The sequence below is a fragment of the Cydia splendana genome, chromosome 21, assembly GCF_910591565.1.
Source record: "Cydia splendana chromosome 21, ilCydSple1.2, whole genome shotgun sequence".
Lineage (NCBI taxonomy): Eukaryota > Metazoa > Arthropoda > Insecta > Lepidoptera > Tortricidae > Cydia > Cydia splendana.
The window spans coordinates 2572547-2590055 of record NC_085980.1 but is presented as its reverse complement, the minus strand read 5'-3'; the positions used below and the strand labels follow the sequence as shown (position 1 = coordinate 2590055).

At 38.7% G+C, this 17509-nt stretch overlaps 1 protein-coding gene across 1 annotated transcript in view; it reads left to right on the top strand.

Moving 5' to 3' along the window:
• The window catches only part of LOC134801172 (protein Skeletor, isoforms D/E-like), a 99670-nt gene extending 84048 nt beyond the window's left edge, over positions 1-15622 (top strand). Inside the window, exons 8-14 of the mRNA XM_063773719.1 lie at positions 1382-1566; positions 6537-6731; positions 9926-10054; positions 10800-10956; positions 11558-11751; positions 12115-12342; positions 12985-15622. Of these exons, the coding sequence (XP_063629789.1) occupies positions 1382-1566; positions 6537-6731; positions 9926-10054; positions 10800-10956; positions 11558-11751; positions 12115-12342; positions 12985-15417 (3521 nt within the window). The 3' untranslated portion in view covers positions 15418-15622. The remainder of the gene's footprint in view (positions 1-1381; positions 1567-6536; positions 6732-9925; positions 10055-10799; positions 10957-11557; positions 11752-12114; positions 12343-12984) is intronic.
• Positions 15623-17509: the final 1887 nt, after the last annotated feature.

The window sequence follows — 17509 nt, the reverse complement described above, 5'->3', positions numbered from 1 at the left end:
ATAACGAGATAAGACGTTTATTAGCAGAGAGGGTTTAGCAATAAGTAACCTGTTATTGTACAGTCACGCTCCATGATTGTTACGCCATTTAGGGTTCTAGCTAAATTGGACATTCCATAGCGTAAGTATGGAACAACCAATTAAGCTAGGAACCCAAATGGCGTAACAATCGCGGAGCGTGATGGTACGAATAAATTAGTTTTAAGAATGGCTGAAAAAAGGGTCTTATTTATCCGATCGCCATTATTGTTAAAGGTGCATAAAGCTTTTTCATTTCTCATGCTCGGAAAGTGGGTAGTCGTTGTTCTAAACAGTGTGCAGAAAATTATACGTTTCTGCTCTAGAGCACTGTACTTTTTAAGTCAAGAAATACTACAGAAGTTTTTGGAATCGTCTTGGGTCGTCCCATTCGTTTTTCGTCATGTTCTTAAATTAGTCCTAATCTGCTTTCGTCACCCATTCTACATTCGTCACAATCGTCGGTGGCTTTCAATGTAGAATGCGTGACGAAAGCAGAATAGGACTAATTTAAGAACTTGACGAAAAACGAATGGGACGACCCAAGACGATACCAAGTTTTCATTTAGCCGAGTTTTATAGTTAGTTATAATTGTCTCTCAAATAAGGAAGTTTGTATAGAGAATAAATAAAAAGAAGATTGGATAAAAAAATAAGCTACCCTAATTACTAATTCCACGCCAGACGAAGTCGCGGGAAAAGGCTAGTAAATACATATTCCCAGAATGGTTACAAGATAAGGCGAATGCCTTTTAGTAAATAGAATTTCTTGTACATTAGAGTTACTTTCTTTTAAGTACAAGTAAGTAGTCTGGAATTCTTGAAGATAGTAAATAAGGATTTATTTATTTGTTGGACTGTTCAAAGAATCACATCATAAGTATTAGAATTCAGCAGACCGTAACTAATTCACTTGCTTTCTATACAATAAAGGTAAATTAATTTTAGTTTAGATTGAACTACTAGACTTGAATGACCTTTCATAGATAGGTACACAATGGAAGAACTACTGAAAATATTGAGAAGCTAAAGGGGCCCACTGATCAACAGTCCGCCGGACGGGACGGTATCGGCCTGTCAGTTAGAACAAAATTTTGACAGTTCCGAACAACTGATAGGCCGATACCGTCCGGCGGACTGTTAATCAGTGGGCCCCTTAACAGTTGGATAATAAATCCATTTGTCAGTAGAAAAAGTTGTCATGATATTATAGACGTTGAAAGTTGCCATATAAATTTTAAATTTCACGTCTTTTAATTGTTTTACCAGGCTTTTAGTACTCGGGTGAGCTCTTGTGTTACAGGTCTCCATGGGCGACGGTAATATATTTTGGCGTTTAAAAAAAAAACTTATTTCTTTACAGAGGACGGCGAATACATGTCATTCGGCATCTCTGGTGACCCTCACCACTCCCAGATGGTTGGCGGTGACGTAGCCGTGGCCTGGGTGGACAAAAGCACGCTGAAGGGATTCGCTGTAGATTATTATCTGGACGCTAAAAGCCAGTGCGCTGGCGTGAGGGGATCTTGCCCCGATGAAGTATTTGTGGTAAGTAGTAATAGAAATAGAAATATTTTTTATTCGTAAACTCAAACAAATTCATTGAAATTTAAGAAAAAGGTAAATGGAGTAAAGTGTCACGAAATTGCCATATCTCAGCGTGTTGCTCGTGACTTCCAGCGTAAGTTTTTGCTTGACTTCACCAAATCATTTGACTCACTCAATACCTATATTGCTGTTGCTGTTGAAGCTATACTACAGTCTACATGCTGCAGTGAAGTTTTTCCATAATTTTCTTTTTAACCGTTGGCTTGTTGAGGTCAGAAGCTCTACATCCGCCCATTTTTGTATAGTTTAACCTGTTGTAGAGGCGTACCACAAGGCTTTATTCTAGGTCCGTTACTGTTTATACTCTGACGTTTTTCAATTGGAAGAGAAAGTGAGAGAGAAAGAGGGCGCGAGCGAGAGATATGTAGAGAGAAGAAACACGAATGAAGTTAAGTATAAAGGATGTAGCTTAATAGTAATCTATGTACACAACAAATAGGAACGCGTGCAGTAGTGCGAAATTATGTACATAGATCTGCCAGCTGAAATAAACAGCGCTATACGGCCACATGAATGTTATCAAGTACAACCGCTTAACAATCCAAAAAACGCAAGTCAACATCAGCTGTAAATTTTTTGGTTACTATATTTCGCACTAGGTACAGTCGCCATCAGATATATCGGAGCGGCCAAGGTGTTCACAATATCTGAACACGCGCTCTAACGCCCTGACAATAGAGGCGTGTTCCGATATTTGTGAGCACCTTGGCCGCTCCGATATATCTGATGGCGACGGTACTTAGTTTATTTTCACTTAGCTTTTGTCTTTATAAATTCTAAGCTGGAGTGATACTGTCCCCGTTATTTGACTAGTAAATTTGGTTGCTAACGAGCACATCGGAATGCGAAGCACGCAGTCTTAATGTTCCCTAATCGTTTCTTCCAGTGGATTCATCAATAGGAGGGTAAAGCGTTAGGTGTAATTAAGGTCTGTATCGTAGGAGATTAGAATTAGATTTGCATATACAGTGAAACTTGGATAAGTGAGACTTCAAGGGACGAGCAGATTTGTCTCACTTAAAGAGGTATTCCACTTACCCAGGCTCTCAGTTAGCCAGGTACAAATAAATTTCTGTCTCATTTACTGAGGGTCCCATTAATAGAGGTGAGAATAGAGGATGTATCTCAGTTATAGAGGTGGTTAATAAGGTATTTCTATTTTGTAATTATCTTTAAATGTTTAGGTAAAATAATCCTTGTCCCTAAATATTTTTTAAGTCTGTTTAAATATTTCTTTGAATTTATTTTGAATGATTTTCCAAAGGATAGATTTTTTCAATCAACACGGACTTCATAGCGTCTTAGAAATTTATTAAATGCAAATTTGTTTATTGTTGTTACTTATCAAGATTTCAGCTTTCGCTTCGATAGTTTTAACTACAGAAAGTAACTAAATGAAACTTGAAGTCGTTTAGACACAATTAAGTAAATGCGGAATTTGTGGATAGACTAAGAGTTAGTAAGAATACGGAAATAGATCAATAAAGTCCAAGTTAGAGAGGTCATACATTGACGTTATCTCAGATACAGAGGTAATTCGTATAAAATTCTAAAAAAACAATTAGGAAAATGTAATTTTATAAATATAGTCTCAGTAGAAGTGGTAAAATACACTCCCTGTCTCAATTATAGAGGTAAATGTGACTATAAAATTACAACAACTAATCCCAGTTATAGAGGTTCGTTTTATCTCACTAACAGAGGTAATTCAGTGCTAAAGTGTCGGGACCGCACTATGAGTCCCAGCTATAGAGGTTTCTCACTTATCCAGGTCCCACTTAACCAGGTTTCACTGTATTTTTATGTAATTGAATACTTGCAGAAATAGGTAACAATTGTATGTATTATTCCTAAATGTCTATATTACAAATGCATACATACAACACACAATATAAAATAATTTTAAAACTAACTTGAGTAACAAAACACGCTTTAACAATAAAAAAATAATAATAATATAAATTCAATAGAGGTACAACTGTTCTAAAGTTTGACAATATTTAATACCGGCCAGACGTCATGTTTCTCGGAAAACTCTTAACACCGCGAACTATAATAATTTTCAACATACGGTACAGCGACATCTAGCAGGCAATTTAACAACTAAAATTAACTTCTTGCAAATAATCCTAAGAAATACATACAGAGGTTGGACATCTCGTAGCTCGAAAAAGTCCTTGTAATTACCTAAATTACAATTTCATTGATGAAAAAGGATTAAAAAGAAAATCATACACATAGGTATTGAAACTTGAAATATCTCCCATGTTCGCTTACCTCGATTGTACAAGAAAACAAATTTAACTCTTCACCATGTTCCATGTTCTTACACAACTTAGCTAATTACTACATCACCCAATCTTCATATACATAGAGCTCGATTCAAATTTAATAATTTGTTACGGGCTTGAACTGGTTTTTTATACGACTTTGACTATCGTCTTGGTAATAGAGAATATTACGCGAAATTCTGCGTAGGGGGCGCTGCTACCACAATCCATCACAATTTGGGGGTATACCGCGAAACAAGAAAATCGAAATTTCGTTATCTAACCTCTCTATCACTCTTGCGTATTAGATAATTAAATTTAGATTTTCGCGTTTCCCGGTAGGCCCTTATACATACCGCCTCGATGCATCAGTCTATTTTATTGTCTGTGAAAACTTGTCAAAAAACAGTTTAAGGCACAGTATAATTATATAAGTTACTCTATGGTTTACTAGCTAGCTTAGTGCTGCATTCTGGCGGCAGAACATTGCAGTAATACCACCTATTGGCACGCATTTCTCGCACGACTTTCACTTCATTTCGCATGCACGAAACAGCGTGAGAGATCTTCAAGGTTTTATTAAATAACATCAAAACCTTAATAAAATGTTTAATCTTAATCAGACTCATTGACACCTATCGCATGTACTAATCAGCATGAGCGATTTTCAGGGTCGTATCAATATTAGATCCAACCCGTATGAAAATCTTAAAAAATCAGAATCGGGCTCCAGTTTTTAAAGAAAAAGGCTGTAAAAAGCCCTAAAGATATATGAAGAGTTCGTACATATGAAAACCTATTTTGAAGTGAACCGTGAAGGAGTTCAAACATGTACAGGACTTAATAAGTTTCATAACTTGGCGGGAATATATCGCTATCAGGTATTTCGGAGCGGTCTAGGTGTTCAAAAATATCTTAACGCAGTTATTATCAAGACATAAAAGTGCATGTTCAGATAATTTTGAGCACCTTGGCCGCTCCGATATATCTGACGGAGACTGTAAAGTTGCTGAATCCTATGGAAATTAAACTTTACTTCGTAGACAGTAACATAAAATATAATTATAGCATGACGCAAGAACTATTAGACTATTCCATTTACTTCCCAAAATCTCGGAAGTTCTGACAGTGCAAAGGTATTTAATTTTGAGTCTTAAAACATCGTTGATAGAGTTGGTATTCCTTTTGATTGGGAATTGGAAGTGCTCGTCAAGAATTCTCAACATTTCATCGGACGTCGCGTGCAGGCATCGCCGAGACTGTCTCAGTTTGGCTAGGGGCCAATTCAAAACTATTCGACATGCTAAGGAGACCAATTCAAACTATGTAGATCACAAATTAATTTGTTATTAATATAATTCGAACTTGACGTGACTCGCAGCGCAATAATTGCAAGCGAAACGCTTTGGGAGTAGTATTAATGTGAAAATGAAAAAATGAAAATGAAATTAATTTATTTTAGACATAGTTATATGATTGCTTATCCCAAAGAGGATACCACTCAGCATGTGTCGGAGCACTTAGTGCAACTACGCTGATTTTCAGTGAACCCTTAATCTTATAAATAAGAAATAAAACATTACTAATGTAAAAATACTAAAAACAATGCGAAGCAAGTAGTCTTAAAAAATTATAATGGCAAATTAAGCTGAGATTTTAAACTCTGGATATCGCTCAAAAGAGTTAGAGACACAAATATTTCAAAGAAGTTAAAAAATATTAATTATATTGGTATGAACCTTCTTTTGCATTCAAAAAATATAACAAAATCCGTAAGAAAGCAATAATAAGCAGATTGAATTTATGTATTGAGAGGTTGCTTCCAGAATGGATCCAGAAGCCAAATGATGATAAAAATGTAGCGAAACGTTGTTTCAGATAAACAACTATTTAAATATTTCACTTCGAAGGTCAAATTTTAACCCGAGAAGCTTAATAATGGCTAGAATTTCTAATAAACCATTTTTCAGAATGAGTTTTGATGCAATGTTTTGGGAGGCGATCAAGCCGATCAAACAGAAAATAGGGTCCAGGATTAGGTACTCGTTTAAAGTTGTTAGGAATTGTTAGTCCGTAGTTATCGGCTAAGCTTGGTACTGACAATTATTAATTATGAATGCATTGGAACATTTAGAAACTTAAACTAGCCAAAAGCTCATTAAATATTCTCTATCAGAACTTCTCAATAAGTCTAGCGCTGAAGTGGCGTTAGTGTTACTAAACTATTGAGTGTTTCTAATTTTTAGCAAAATATTGCTGACTTTCAAAATAGGTAGTTCAAATGTTGTTGTCAGAATGGATTTAAAATCTTTAGCTTTATTTTTGTTTCATTATTTCTCGAACAAACGGAATTTTTCCTAATTTAATTATTTATTAATTAATTAAGCCTTAATATTTCCTTAAATAAAATTTGATTTACAATGGTATTGTGATTAGAGTGCATGCAATTTTATAAATTTTAGTTTAAGGTAAGGTTAAACTTAATCTAAACTAAAATTTTCCTAATTTAATATACCTTAAATTAAAAATAGGAATGATCTTCTCTGGTCAGCATGGAAAAAGTTATTTTTCCATTATGACAAACATCTATTTAAATCATAATCAATTTAGCAGCCTTACCTAACGACCAACTGTTTTCAGGACGGCGCCAACTCCATCCGGCTGCTCAACGCCGCTCTCGTCAACGGCTACAGCATCGTGACCTTCCAGAGGAGCCTTAAAGCTGCTGATGAACTGGATTTGCCTTTCCTGACCAACGCAAGCCAGCCTATCATCTGGGCCATTGGACCTTTAAACTCCAAGAACGAAGTGTCGTACCATCACCACTTTACCAAGGTATGTCAACAACTACAGCATTGTGACCTTCCGGTGAAGTCTACCTGCTGCTGATGAACTTAGATTTGCCTTTCTTTCAATGCCATCCAACCTATCATCTGGGCCATTGGACCCTTGAACTGTAGTACCATCATCACTTTACCAAGGTATGTCAACGACTACAGCATTGTGACCTTCCAGAGGAGCCTTAAAGCTGCTGATGAACTAGATTTGCCTTTCCTGACCCACGCAAGCCAGCCTATCATCTGGGCCATTGGACCCTTAAACTCTAAGAACGAAGTACCATCATCACTTTACCAAGGTATGTCAACGACTACAGCATTGTGACCTTTCAGAGGAGACTACCAGTTGCTGATGAACTAGATTTGCATTTCTTGACCAATGCCAGTCACCCTATCATTGCCAGCCTATTGGACCTTTGAATCCCAAGAACGAAGTGTCCTGACACCATCACTTTACCAAGGTATGTCAACGAGTACGTCGTCACTTTCCAGAGAAACATCCATGTTGCGTAGACCTGCTTGTGCTGCTCAAAGATAGTTGATTATTTAGGCCATTGCACCTTTGAACTTCAAGAAAGAAGTGTCTTATGTATCTTATCAAACGACTTAGACCTAGATCTGCTTGTCTTGACCACACTTTTCACCTGTCTCAACGTGAACAAGAGGAATTTGTTGTAGTGAGTTACCGAAATGTTGGCTCCCACTCCATGGCCTAGTGATACATATTTAGCCTAGTCCTACGTAGTCCTAGTACTTTGGTGGGTTTTCGAGTTTTAGACCAAAGGCACGTATATTTGGTACAACTGTACCACTTAACACAAAAAGCAATAAGTAACTGTCAGACTTCAGGATAATATGAACTCTTTCCAGCTTTTGAAAAAACTTAAATGAAATTAAAGGATAACAGCCCCCGGGAGACCAAAAGTTCCAGTCACGAGTCGTATAATGGTGCTATCTTAACTTTTTGTTTTCCTCATAAGGTAAAGGGGCCCACTGATTAACAGTCCGCCGGATGGTATCTGCCTGTCAGTTGTTCGGAACTGTCAACTTTTTGTTCTAACTGACAGGCCGATTCCGTCCAGCGGACTGTTAATCAGTGGGCCCCTTAAGGCCCTACTGTGAGTTCTGACAGTCCAAATCTGTGTATCTGCATTTCGGTTACCAAAAAAATGCAACTGCAATAGAAACAGCTGTCTAATTCGACAGTATGGAATTTTAACACACAAGAAACTAAACAACATAGGTATAGGTACATTATTACAAATTACAGTAACACAATACATATGACGTGGCCTTTGTGAATTCGTTTAAAGAACAAACAAACAAATCTAACTCGATCGCTACCCGATTAAGGGTCCGAATTGCGCGCGTGAAGGGGGCCTGGCGAAGGAGTTGCGTTCGAGCGCGCGGCTCGGCCAGCAGGCTCGGCCGCCGCCGCCGCCACACATACCGATCTGGTACGTTCAAACGCACCTCTGCCAGGACTCCAGGATTGCACAACTTCCCTCGTACCAACTTAAATATATATGAAGCTAGCCCCAGTTCCCTTCTAACTTCAAGTTTATTGTATCCTACCATTCCTAACACGAACAATGTAGGATACATTAATGGATAAAAAGGGTATACTCCGTATAATTTTAAATACCTATATAAACCTAATAAATTTATTTTGAATTCTTTCCAACATTAGTAATACATAATATGTATGTTCAATTATAAAGATAAGTGTGTAATACAATAAGTGTACCTACTAATTTTATGATACTGACTGATACTGACAACATATGTACCTAATTAACAGTATAAGTGCCTTGGCTGGAGCTGTAAACTTATACATAGTGTTTGAATAAAGAATAAAGAATAAAGAATTAGCCAACATTAGTCTTGATGTTCGCGGTAGCCCCGAGATTGTTTTCACAACGCTTAATACCTTTGTGCTTTATTTGAAGTATATCTACTAGTTTCAAATTTAAATTAATACTAGATTCGAGCCTACAGGTTTTGTGGCAAAAGCTCAGGTTGTGTGGTGTGACCGCACATGATTAAGCGAAAAAGCTTTATTTTTTTATACCACGTCGGTGGCACACAAGCATACGGCCCGCATGGTAAATCATTAAGTCATTTATTCATTTGCAAAAATGTAGTACTTACACAAAACAAGTTCTTACAATATAAAAATGTCCAATACATTCTGCTTAACAAAGCATGCAAAGAAGGTTTGCTTAAACTGAACTTAACTAAATTACAAATATTTTAAAGTAAGGAGATACTAATATTATTACACACATGTCAATTATCAGAATTCCAGAAACAGAGAAATTAAAAAAAAATTAAGCAGAATGATGACAGAATGGTTTTTTAGGAATATACATAGAAAAAATTTCCACACTGTATAGTCTATAGTCTACAATTTGGCTAGAAAAAATAATTCATTCTTTTTAATAAAGTCTAAATGAAGAAAATAATAATTATAACTATGTATTTTTGCGCGGGAGGGAATACACTCTTATAAGTGTCATGTATGCTCTGCTGTTGAACAATGAAAATCTAATTAAAACTACCAGTGAAAATTACTGAGGTAATTACATTACAAATGTTGCAAATTCCACTCCACATGCTGGCCGAATTTAAGCGCGCAATAAATTTTAAGTCCAGAGATAATTAGTTATCTAGCAAATCCAGCTGTATTTATAATATATAGTATTCTATATGATTCCGGAAAAATACTTATATTGAAGAAAAAAAAATACAATAGGTAATAGGCAGTCTTGCTGCTAAAAACGAACTGAACCCCCTGCAACCCTTATTCACATAAGTTAGCAGACCCCTATTAAATGTTATCCCTTTCTAATAAACACAAATAATAACATTGTTTAGTGCTGTTTAAAGAATAATTATGCATTATAATATGGAAATATGCTATGCTCCACCTGTGCCTTAAAGTTGTTCAATGAAGACATTCATTCAATAAGCTTTAATAAAAACAGACAGATTATCAATGGCTTGTTAGATTTGTAAGATGTTTATTAATACACTCATAGTGTTTCATACCATTTCGCTTCGCGATTATTATGCCATTTAGGGTCGTAGCTAAATTGGTTGTTCAATACTTGTGCTATGGAATGTCCAATTTAGCTAGGACCCTAAAATCCCATGTGGTGACTGTACATTGATTGTCCTGAATACTTTCAGGGAGACAAATTCATAGAATTCGGACGACCGCCGGTGTGGAACTGCCCCATGCCGGAAGGAGAGGATGAGCACACCGAGCCACCACCAGTGCGCCCGGAGGTCCATCGGAAACCACAGCCTGAAGAGAAGGTTGGTTGACAAAGACGCCATTGCAAAAAGTACCTTCATTGATGGCCTCATTCAATTGAAGTCACTCGTACTTATCAGAGTGAATCTGATGAAACCCAACTAAAGGATACACCGGGCCGAGGCGTCCGACATGTCATTTTCTATGACGGCTGATCGGTGATCACGTGATGCTTTCCATAGAAAACGAAGCGCCGGAAACTCCGGCCTGGCCCCGGCCCGGTCTAGAGTGAGTCAACCTTAAAGAACTTCAACTTAAAGTGGCTTACGGAAGACACTATGACATGGTAATGCTGTTCTTTAGATGAAGTGTTATGTTATATAATGGTAACTTAGAATATAATAGAAATGTTTATTTGCCAGAATACGTTACAATTAGGTCTTAATACAGTTTTAGATTCAGGTTACTAGGCCTCCAAGGATGGATTATTACGGCGGTGAGGAGTCCGTATTTATCCCTCAACCCCTCATCACAGAGACTCTTTGTGTCCTTATAAAGTATTAAGTTGCGACCAGACATGCAGAGACTCGCCGAGTACCGAGCCCCTTAATAATAAGAAAAAAAGGAAAATTTTAGAATGTATAAAACAATCGATTCGGCACTCGGCGAGTCCCTGTATAGCTGGTCGCCCCCTAATTAAAGCTGGTACTTTGCCCTTCCATATAAACATAACACACTTAGCTGGTTATTCCCTTTTCATCTATTCCGAGCCTTTGTAGTAATAATATCCTACTTTTTACGTTACAGCCAGCAATCAAGCCTAACCCAGTGCCAACTCCCAAGCCAGCGCCGAAGGTGGCTCCTTGGGAGATTCCGCCGATCCAGTGCAACGAACCTGAAGACGGAGTTTTCTACGCTCAGATGGGACCCACTGGTGGGAAGCAAGGATACCCTGCTATTACAGGTATTTATCAGACAAATGGGTCAAACACATTTCAGGGAAAAAACTCTTCTGTGGAAACAAAACAATGAAAGTTAACGAGCCGTATCACGTTTTAACTTATTTTAGTTTCAAGTTGCGTCTGTAAGGATGTACCGCAAAAAATAGCTTTACACACCTTAACTTTGCAATATTAACAGCAAAGATGTGAACGAGCATACTAGGTACCTACCTCTGTGAGCTGTAGACCTTGCCAGTATAACTTATATCTGAATAAAAGTACGGCTCCGCCATTTAAAAAAAAAAAAAAAACAAAGTAAATAACCGACAAAAAAAAACTACTTATTCATCGAACCTGCTCACAAAATTTCACGAGAATCGGTTGAGAATCGATCTATAGAGGAGAACATCCAGACATACGTGAAAGCATTTCTGCCCAAGCTGAAACGGAGACCTTCGCTAACGATCGGTCAATGAAACGAAGACCTTCTGACCGCAGCTGCATTACATTTTCTGTGCATTTTTAACAGTAGGTATGGTGCACAATAAAGAATATTTACTTACTTACCTTCGCTACCGCTTGGTCAATAAAATGTGTATGACCCACCTATTCTTTTCTCCCCAGGACACGTCGGCTGGGGCATCTCCTGGTACATAAACGGGCTGCTCATCCCTGAGATCAACGTGGTCCGGGGTCGCAAGTACACATTCGTAACAGAGGGCGGTGAGGATGCCTCGCAGCCTGCGCGGTACCATCCCTTCTACATCACCAATGATTCCGTTGGAGGGTACTTCCATAAGACTGATGAGGAGAAACAGGTAGTTTTTATTTCTTTGTAATGAGGTAATGACATTGAATAGTAATCAAAATTAAAATCTTATTTGATAAATACGACGTTGATCGGCTTATTCTAAGACGGTGTCAAATTAATACTAATTTAATATGGTTTAAAAACTCCTGACAAAATTATAACGACGTTTATTTTCGAAAAAATAATAATAAAAATCAATATAAAGCTAACTAGTTTTCCCATTTTAATCCAGCTTTCATAGCATCTCAATCTTATCGAATTATACCGTCTCCATTCTGTCACGAATAAAAATACTTGACTAGAAGCTTCAACTAATTCTATACAAGCAGAATAAAACTCTTATTTAAATACATTGATTATTATATTTCAGGGCATCGAAATCTACGCAGGCGTGCGGCGTTCGCGCACCGGCGAGCTTATTCCGACAGGCATCGGCCGCCTCTGTAACTGGACCCCCAATAAGGACGGACCCGAGGCGGACGAGTACCCCAGCTTCGGTGCCTACCAGCGCTCTCTGACCCTGGTCTGCGAGCAGGGAGACCCCGGGGTCATCACCTGGACACCAGACAAGCATACTCCTGATACCGTCTATTACCAGGTGAGGTTTGGGTGATGGTAGGTTTCATGTTCATCGGGTGGGAGGGTGTTACCTCCATTTTTGTTCAAAACATCTTTTAGTATAGTCAAGGTTAACGGAAATGGTCAAAGTGCGAAAAATATGTGTAGACGACCTTATTGCCATATTTTAAGGTACCTAGTGTGTACATTTTGTTAGTGTTTTTCCGTAACGATATTTAATACCTTGACTGTAGATAATAATTTTGAAGAAAGTCTTTGGCTACTTTAAGCCAAATAATTGGGCTTGCATGCAGTGACGTCCTTCACCGGTATTAGAATAGAACCAATAGGCATCAAATATTTGTTTCTTTCTTCAAAATTATATTTGAAAGTTGTTGGAAAATATGGTAGTTAAAAAGCTAAAATATTCATCAGTTACCAAAAGAATGTTAACAGAACTACTGACAATAATACTCGGTAAAAGCTCACATACCTACATGACACTATCACTTCATCTCACTCATCTTTCTGTGTGTACATAACCTTCGCTCTGTTTTCTGTTTCAGCCTTTCAAGTCTTCTCTGTTTCGCATGACTATGCTCAGGTTGAACTGTATATAACGGATCGGTGATATTTCTGTGCTATTATATGTTTGGATGTTAACGTTTGTTTAATGTTTCAGTGTTTCACCCACCGACATCTCGGTTGGAAAATAAACGTGGTTGACGAATGTGATGCGGTCGACAGCGAGGAGAGCCGCGTGGTAGAGCGAGTGGTGGCGCCTGACTTGCTCGGAGAGGAATCCGTCCAGGTACACAGTCGTGTCAAACCCGATAACTTCTTAGAGCACAAGCGGCTCGAGAAAATAATCAACTCGAAACCACCTTATAACGATTTCAGTAGCAATAAGCTCACCGGGGAGGTGCGGTATCGCCCGGAGCCTTCCAACCAGCTACACCAGGAGTATGGATTGCCGATCGGCGCCGGACAGATCAAAGAAGTCATCGACGTCGTCGAGTCGATAGAGTCCAACATGAAGGATCAGATGGAACGTGACAAACATCAGCCCAAACCGCATCAGTACCAGGTGCACGAAGATATCAACGAATTTTTACCAGAGCAACCCATGAGGGAAGGAGATGAATATGTGGTGGAGCCCGGGAAGATGCCTGAGAGTTACATGCTACCACCCAACCAGAAGCCATTGACGTTGCAGGCGGTACTTCGTCCTAATGGCCCAAACACACACCCAGGTATGGGACATCCATTTAGAAAAACACCCCCGGAATTGAAGCTACGCAGGCCTCCACCGATGCGGCACCAAAGTAGTTATCCTCTATCGATGCCATCGTATTCCCAGAAGAAGAAATATTCGAACAACCGTGGGCCGCCGGGCCGACCGCCCATGCAGTTTAACCATGGATCTTTACCAAGCATGACACAGTTAAAACCATTACCGCCACAGGGGAAACCGTTGCCTCCACAGATTAAAACATTGCCTCCACTTAAGCCCTTGAAGCCAGGTTTTAGTCATTCCCTACCACCATCTATGAGCCAATTACCCCAAGTACCTTCGGGACCAGTGCAGAGCATTATAATGGGCAGGCCGGCTCCATCCAATGTTCAGCCTCCTATAAAGACACAGACATTAAGTCTTGGCAAGAGCGACATCATAGCGAATCACGTTGTCAAAAGTCAAATTACTCTCCCAGGGCTTAGCGACTTAGTCATCGCGCAGCCCAGTGAACCACAAATCAGCATGAGCCGACCAGGTCAAATTATACTAGGAAGACCAATGGAAAATCCTGTGCCTTTAGATCAACAGATGGCTCCTAACAAACCGAGGGTTGAAGTTTTGCCTAGCCGAATACCTGAACCCCCACGTCCAACGAATACGCCTCGCATCAGGATAAAACCGGTTGAACCACTACCAGACAAAACTGAAACCGAAATCAAATCGTCTGATTTCATGGGTGAATCAGTCGATCCTACGCCACTGCAACCTGCAGTCAATACTGGCTTCAAGCCTGATTCGATTGTCGTTGAGAGTGGCTTCAAACCTATCATTAGAGAACCTCTGATGGCTAGTGAGGATAGAATAACGAACTATGGTGACAGTTCTAATAGAAGACAAGACACTGATGTTGAAGAAGACTACGAAGAGGCACCACAAGGTATCTCATTATCATCAACAAGTCTCGCTTATCCTTCTAGTGAAACTTTGACTCAGTCGTTCGAGCCTATTTTTATACCATCACCGCTCGATCATATCAGTGAAAATACAGATAAATCAACTACTACAGAACTATTCCCTAGCAATCATGCTAAGGAAGAACGGCCTTATCCGTTTTACGTTAAAGGAGATGGCAAAACAGACGAGCTTTTTAGTGAAAAGAATATGGAGAAAGATGTCCCGGATATGGTAATGGAATCCGACCGAGTGAGTCCTCAGTATCTGCCTCCTGACCCAAAGTCACGTAACAAGCCTCAGCCTATAAAACAAGCACCAACACAAGAACAGACATTTACGACCTACGATGGGAAGACTGTCTCTGGTGCGACATTGGTTTCCGTTCCCGCCTTTTCAAGCGAGACCTCGAGTGGCACCAAATTGTTTTCTTCCAAGGTACCGTCAATTACCGAATTACTACTTAAGAAGCCACAATTTGGACCATATAGAGGAGAGTTGCCAACGGAAGTAGTTGAACAATTAAAAATAGATACATCACCTAGAAGCTCTTTAAAAGTAGTTCCTTTGGAGGAGCAAATCAAAGAAGATGTGACTGATAATTTGAAACCTGAAGAAAGTAAGATTGACAAAGTTAAAGTTTCACCACCAGAAATCAAAGAAAATGAGGCTGACGACGAAAGTGATGAATATGAAGATAACGACGAGGAAGGGGAAGAGGAAGAATTTTCATATAGAAAAAAAAGAGACACTAAAGATACTCTATTCGAAAGAGGCGAGGTTGAAGAGCAACCGGCTACGGTCAGAGTCAGTTCAATAAAAAATCAAGTAGACTTTGACGTTGGTAAAAAGACTATTACTAATGCAGCAGCACAAACGTGGTCGACAAATCTAGTTCTTCTAACGCTATGGCTGAGACTTTTATAATTTGTAATTTATTTGACTATTTATTGGATTAAGTTTAAGCCTTGCCATTAATTGCATTTTAGCGTGGGCTGTCTTCGTCTATCCTTGCTGTATCTTGGTGCACACTGTTACCATCATGTTTCACGCGTACAGCAGTCAATACTCCATTAATTTAAGGTTTTGTAAATATTTTTTTACGTTTTAATAATAAATTAGTTTTACTTTTTACATTGTTTTCATTTAACCTTACGATACCACCCTGAAATAGCTGTCATTTCTAAAATGATACCAGTTTAATAGGGACCGTGCGCATTGGAGGGTTTGCCATCTTGTGGCTTGTGTCGGAAACTATGTGCACATGTACATTGCCAAAGCAAGTGCTACCATCTATAGTTCTCTTTGTACGTTTCATTGTAGGTTCTGCCATATTGTGGGCTACATCGGAAGTATAAACGTCACATTTGCACCTCGCGCCAAAAATCTGACGGCTCCTATGCTGCCTCCTCTGGTTCATGCACGCCCCCTATAAAAAGGTCCTGCTTTGTCGATATGGAGTTATTAGAAGTTCCTAAAACTACTAGTAATAATATACTACTACTACTACTAGTAATATATACGGTTTTTTTTTAAATCTTTATTTAAAGAGCTTAGTCACTTTTGTGACGATGTCGCTCTGTACGTATACAAAATTAAATGTAATTATCTTCTACTTAATCCTAAGGCAACAAGTTTATATACACATTTTGCATCCTCAGATAGTGGGTGCCCCAAAATTTGGTTGCAACCCCCAACTTCAAATAAGGTGTCGTTCATTATATCCTTTCTCTCCCTTTCGTTTCGGACACACTCCATAATGACTAGTATGCATCCTCCAAAATGTCACATTCGTCACAGTTTGGCGACGGCACCTTTTTCATCAAATACGCAAATTTATTTAATGGTATGTGTCCGGAACGTAATCTAAATGCTAAAACTAATTCGCGCCGACCCATGCACGAGTCTTCAAACCATGGACTCCTTAAAAATTGTGGCTGGATCGTTTTATACCAGATCGCTTAATATGTAGCAATCAAAGCCACAGGCAGTTTAGTGTATCTGTGATCTTGAATCAAATATTGGCAAAACTGCCCGTAACTCGGAAACTAGAGTCGACCTTTTTACTAAACTGGTCACTAATATTAATTAGTTAATCTAAGTACTTTTACAATTTATAATTATACTAATCTTCTAAGATCCAAACTATACTTACACCATTAAAACTTCCAGATTAATAAGTGTCACAAAATCAAGCTTAAGCGCCTAGTTATTATACAATTATAGATATTACAAGGGAGCTCGTCATACATACTATAGGTACATCATCTATACATAGAGTCAGTCCATGAAAAGTCTGCAGCGGATTTGATAGCCCACGCAGTGCACGTGTTATTTTAAACATCAAATTTCTATGAAATTATAACGTGTAAATGACACTTGCACTGCGTGGGCTATCAAATCCGCTGCAGACTTTTCTTAGTCCGACTCTAGTCACATTGGACAAGTCAAAACAAATTTTAACCTATTATATCTTTAATATGCAACGGTCCAGTAAATATTTAAAATACCTAACTTAAATTTTAATTAAATCTATTAAATACCTAACCCTTCTGCATAAAAAAAATACAAAAATATCATATTTTAGGGTAATTTTACATAATATTAAAAAATTATTTCAGCTCAATTAAGTCATTCACAATTCATGATAATATACAATCTAAGTTTCCAATTGCTCTTCCGATGCCGAAGTCCCAGCCTGTTGAATTAGTTCTTCTGTCAGAGTTGCAACTAGAGGCGCGTCACTTCTAGAGTTGGTACGAAACGGACGGTCTTCTCCTAGAGGCGTGCCACTTCTAGAGTTGGTACAAAACGGACGGTCTTCTCCTAGAGGCGTGCCACTTCTAGAGTTGGTACGAAACGGACGGTCTTCTCCTAGAGGCGTGCCACTTCCAGAGTTAGTACAAAACGGGCGGTCTTCTCCTAGAGGCGTGCCACTTCTAGAGTTGGTACGAAACGGACGGTCTTCTCCTAGAGGCGTGCCAATTCTAGAGTTGGTACAAAACGGACGGTCTTCTCC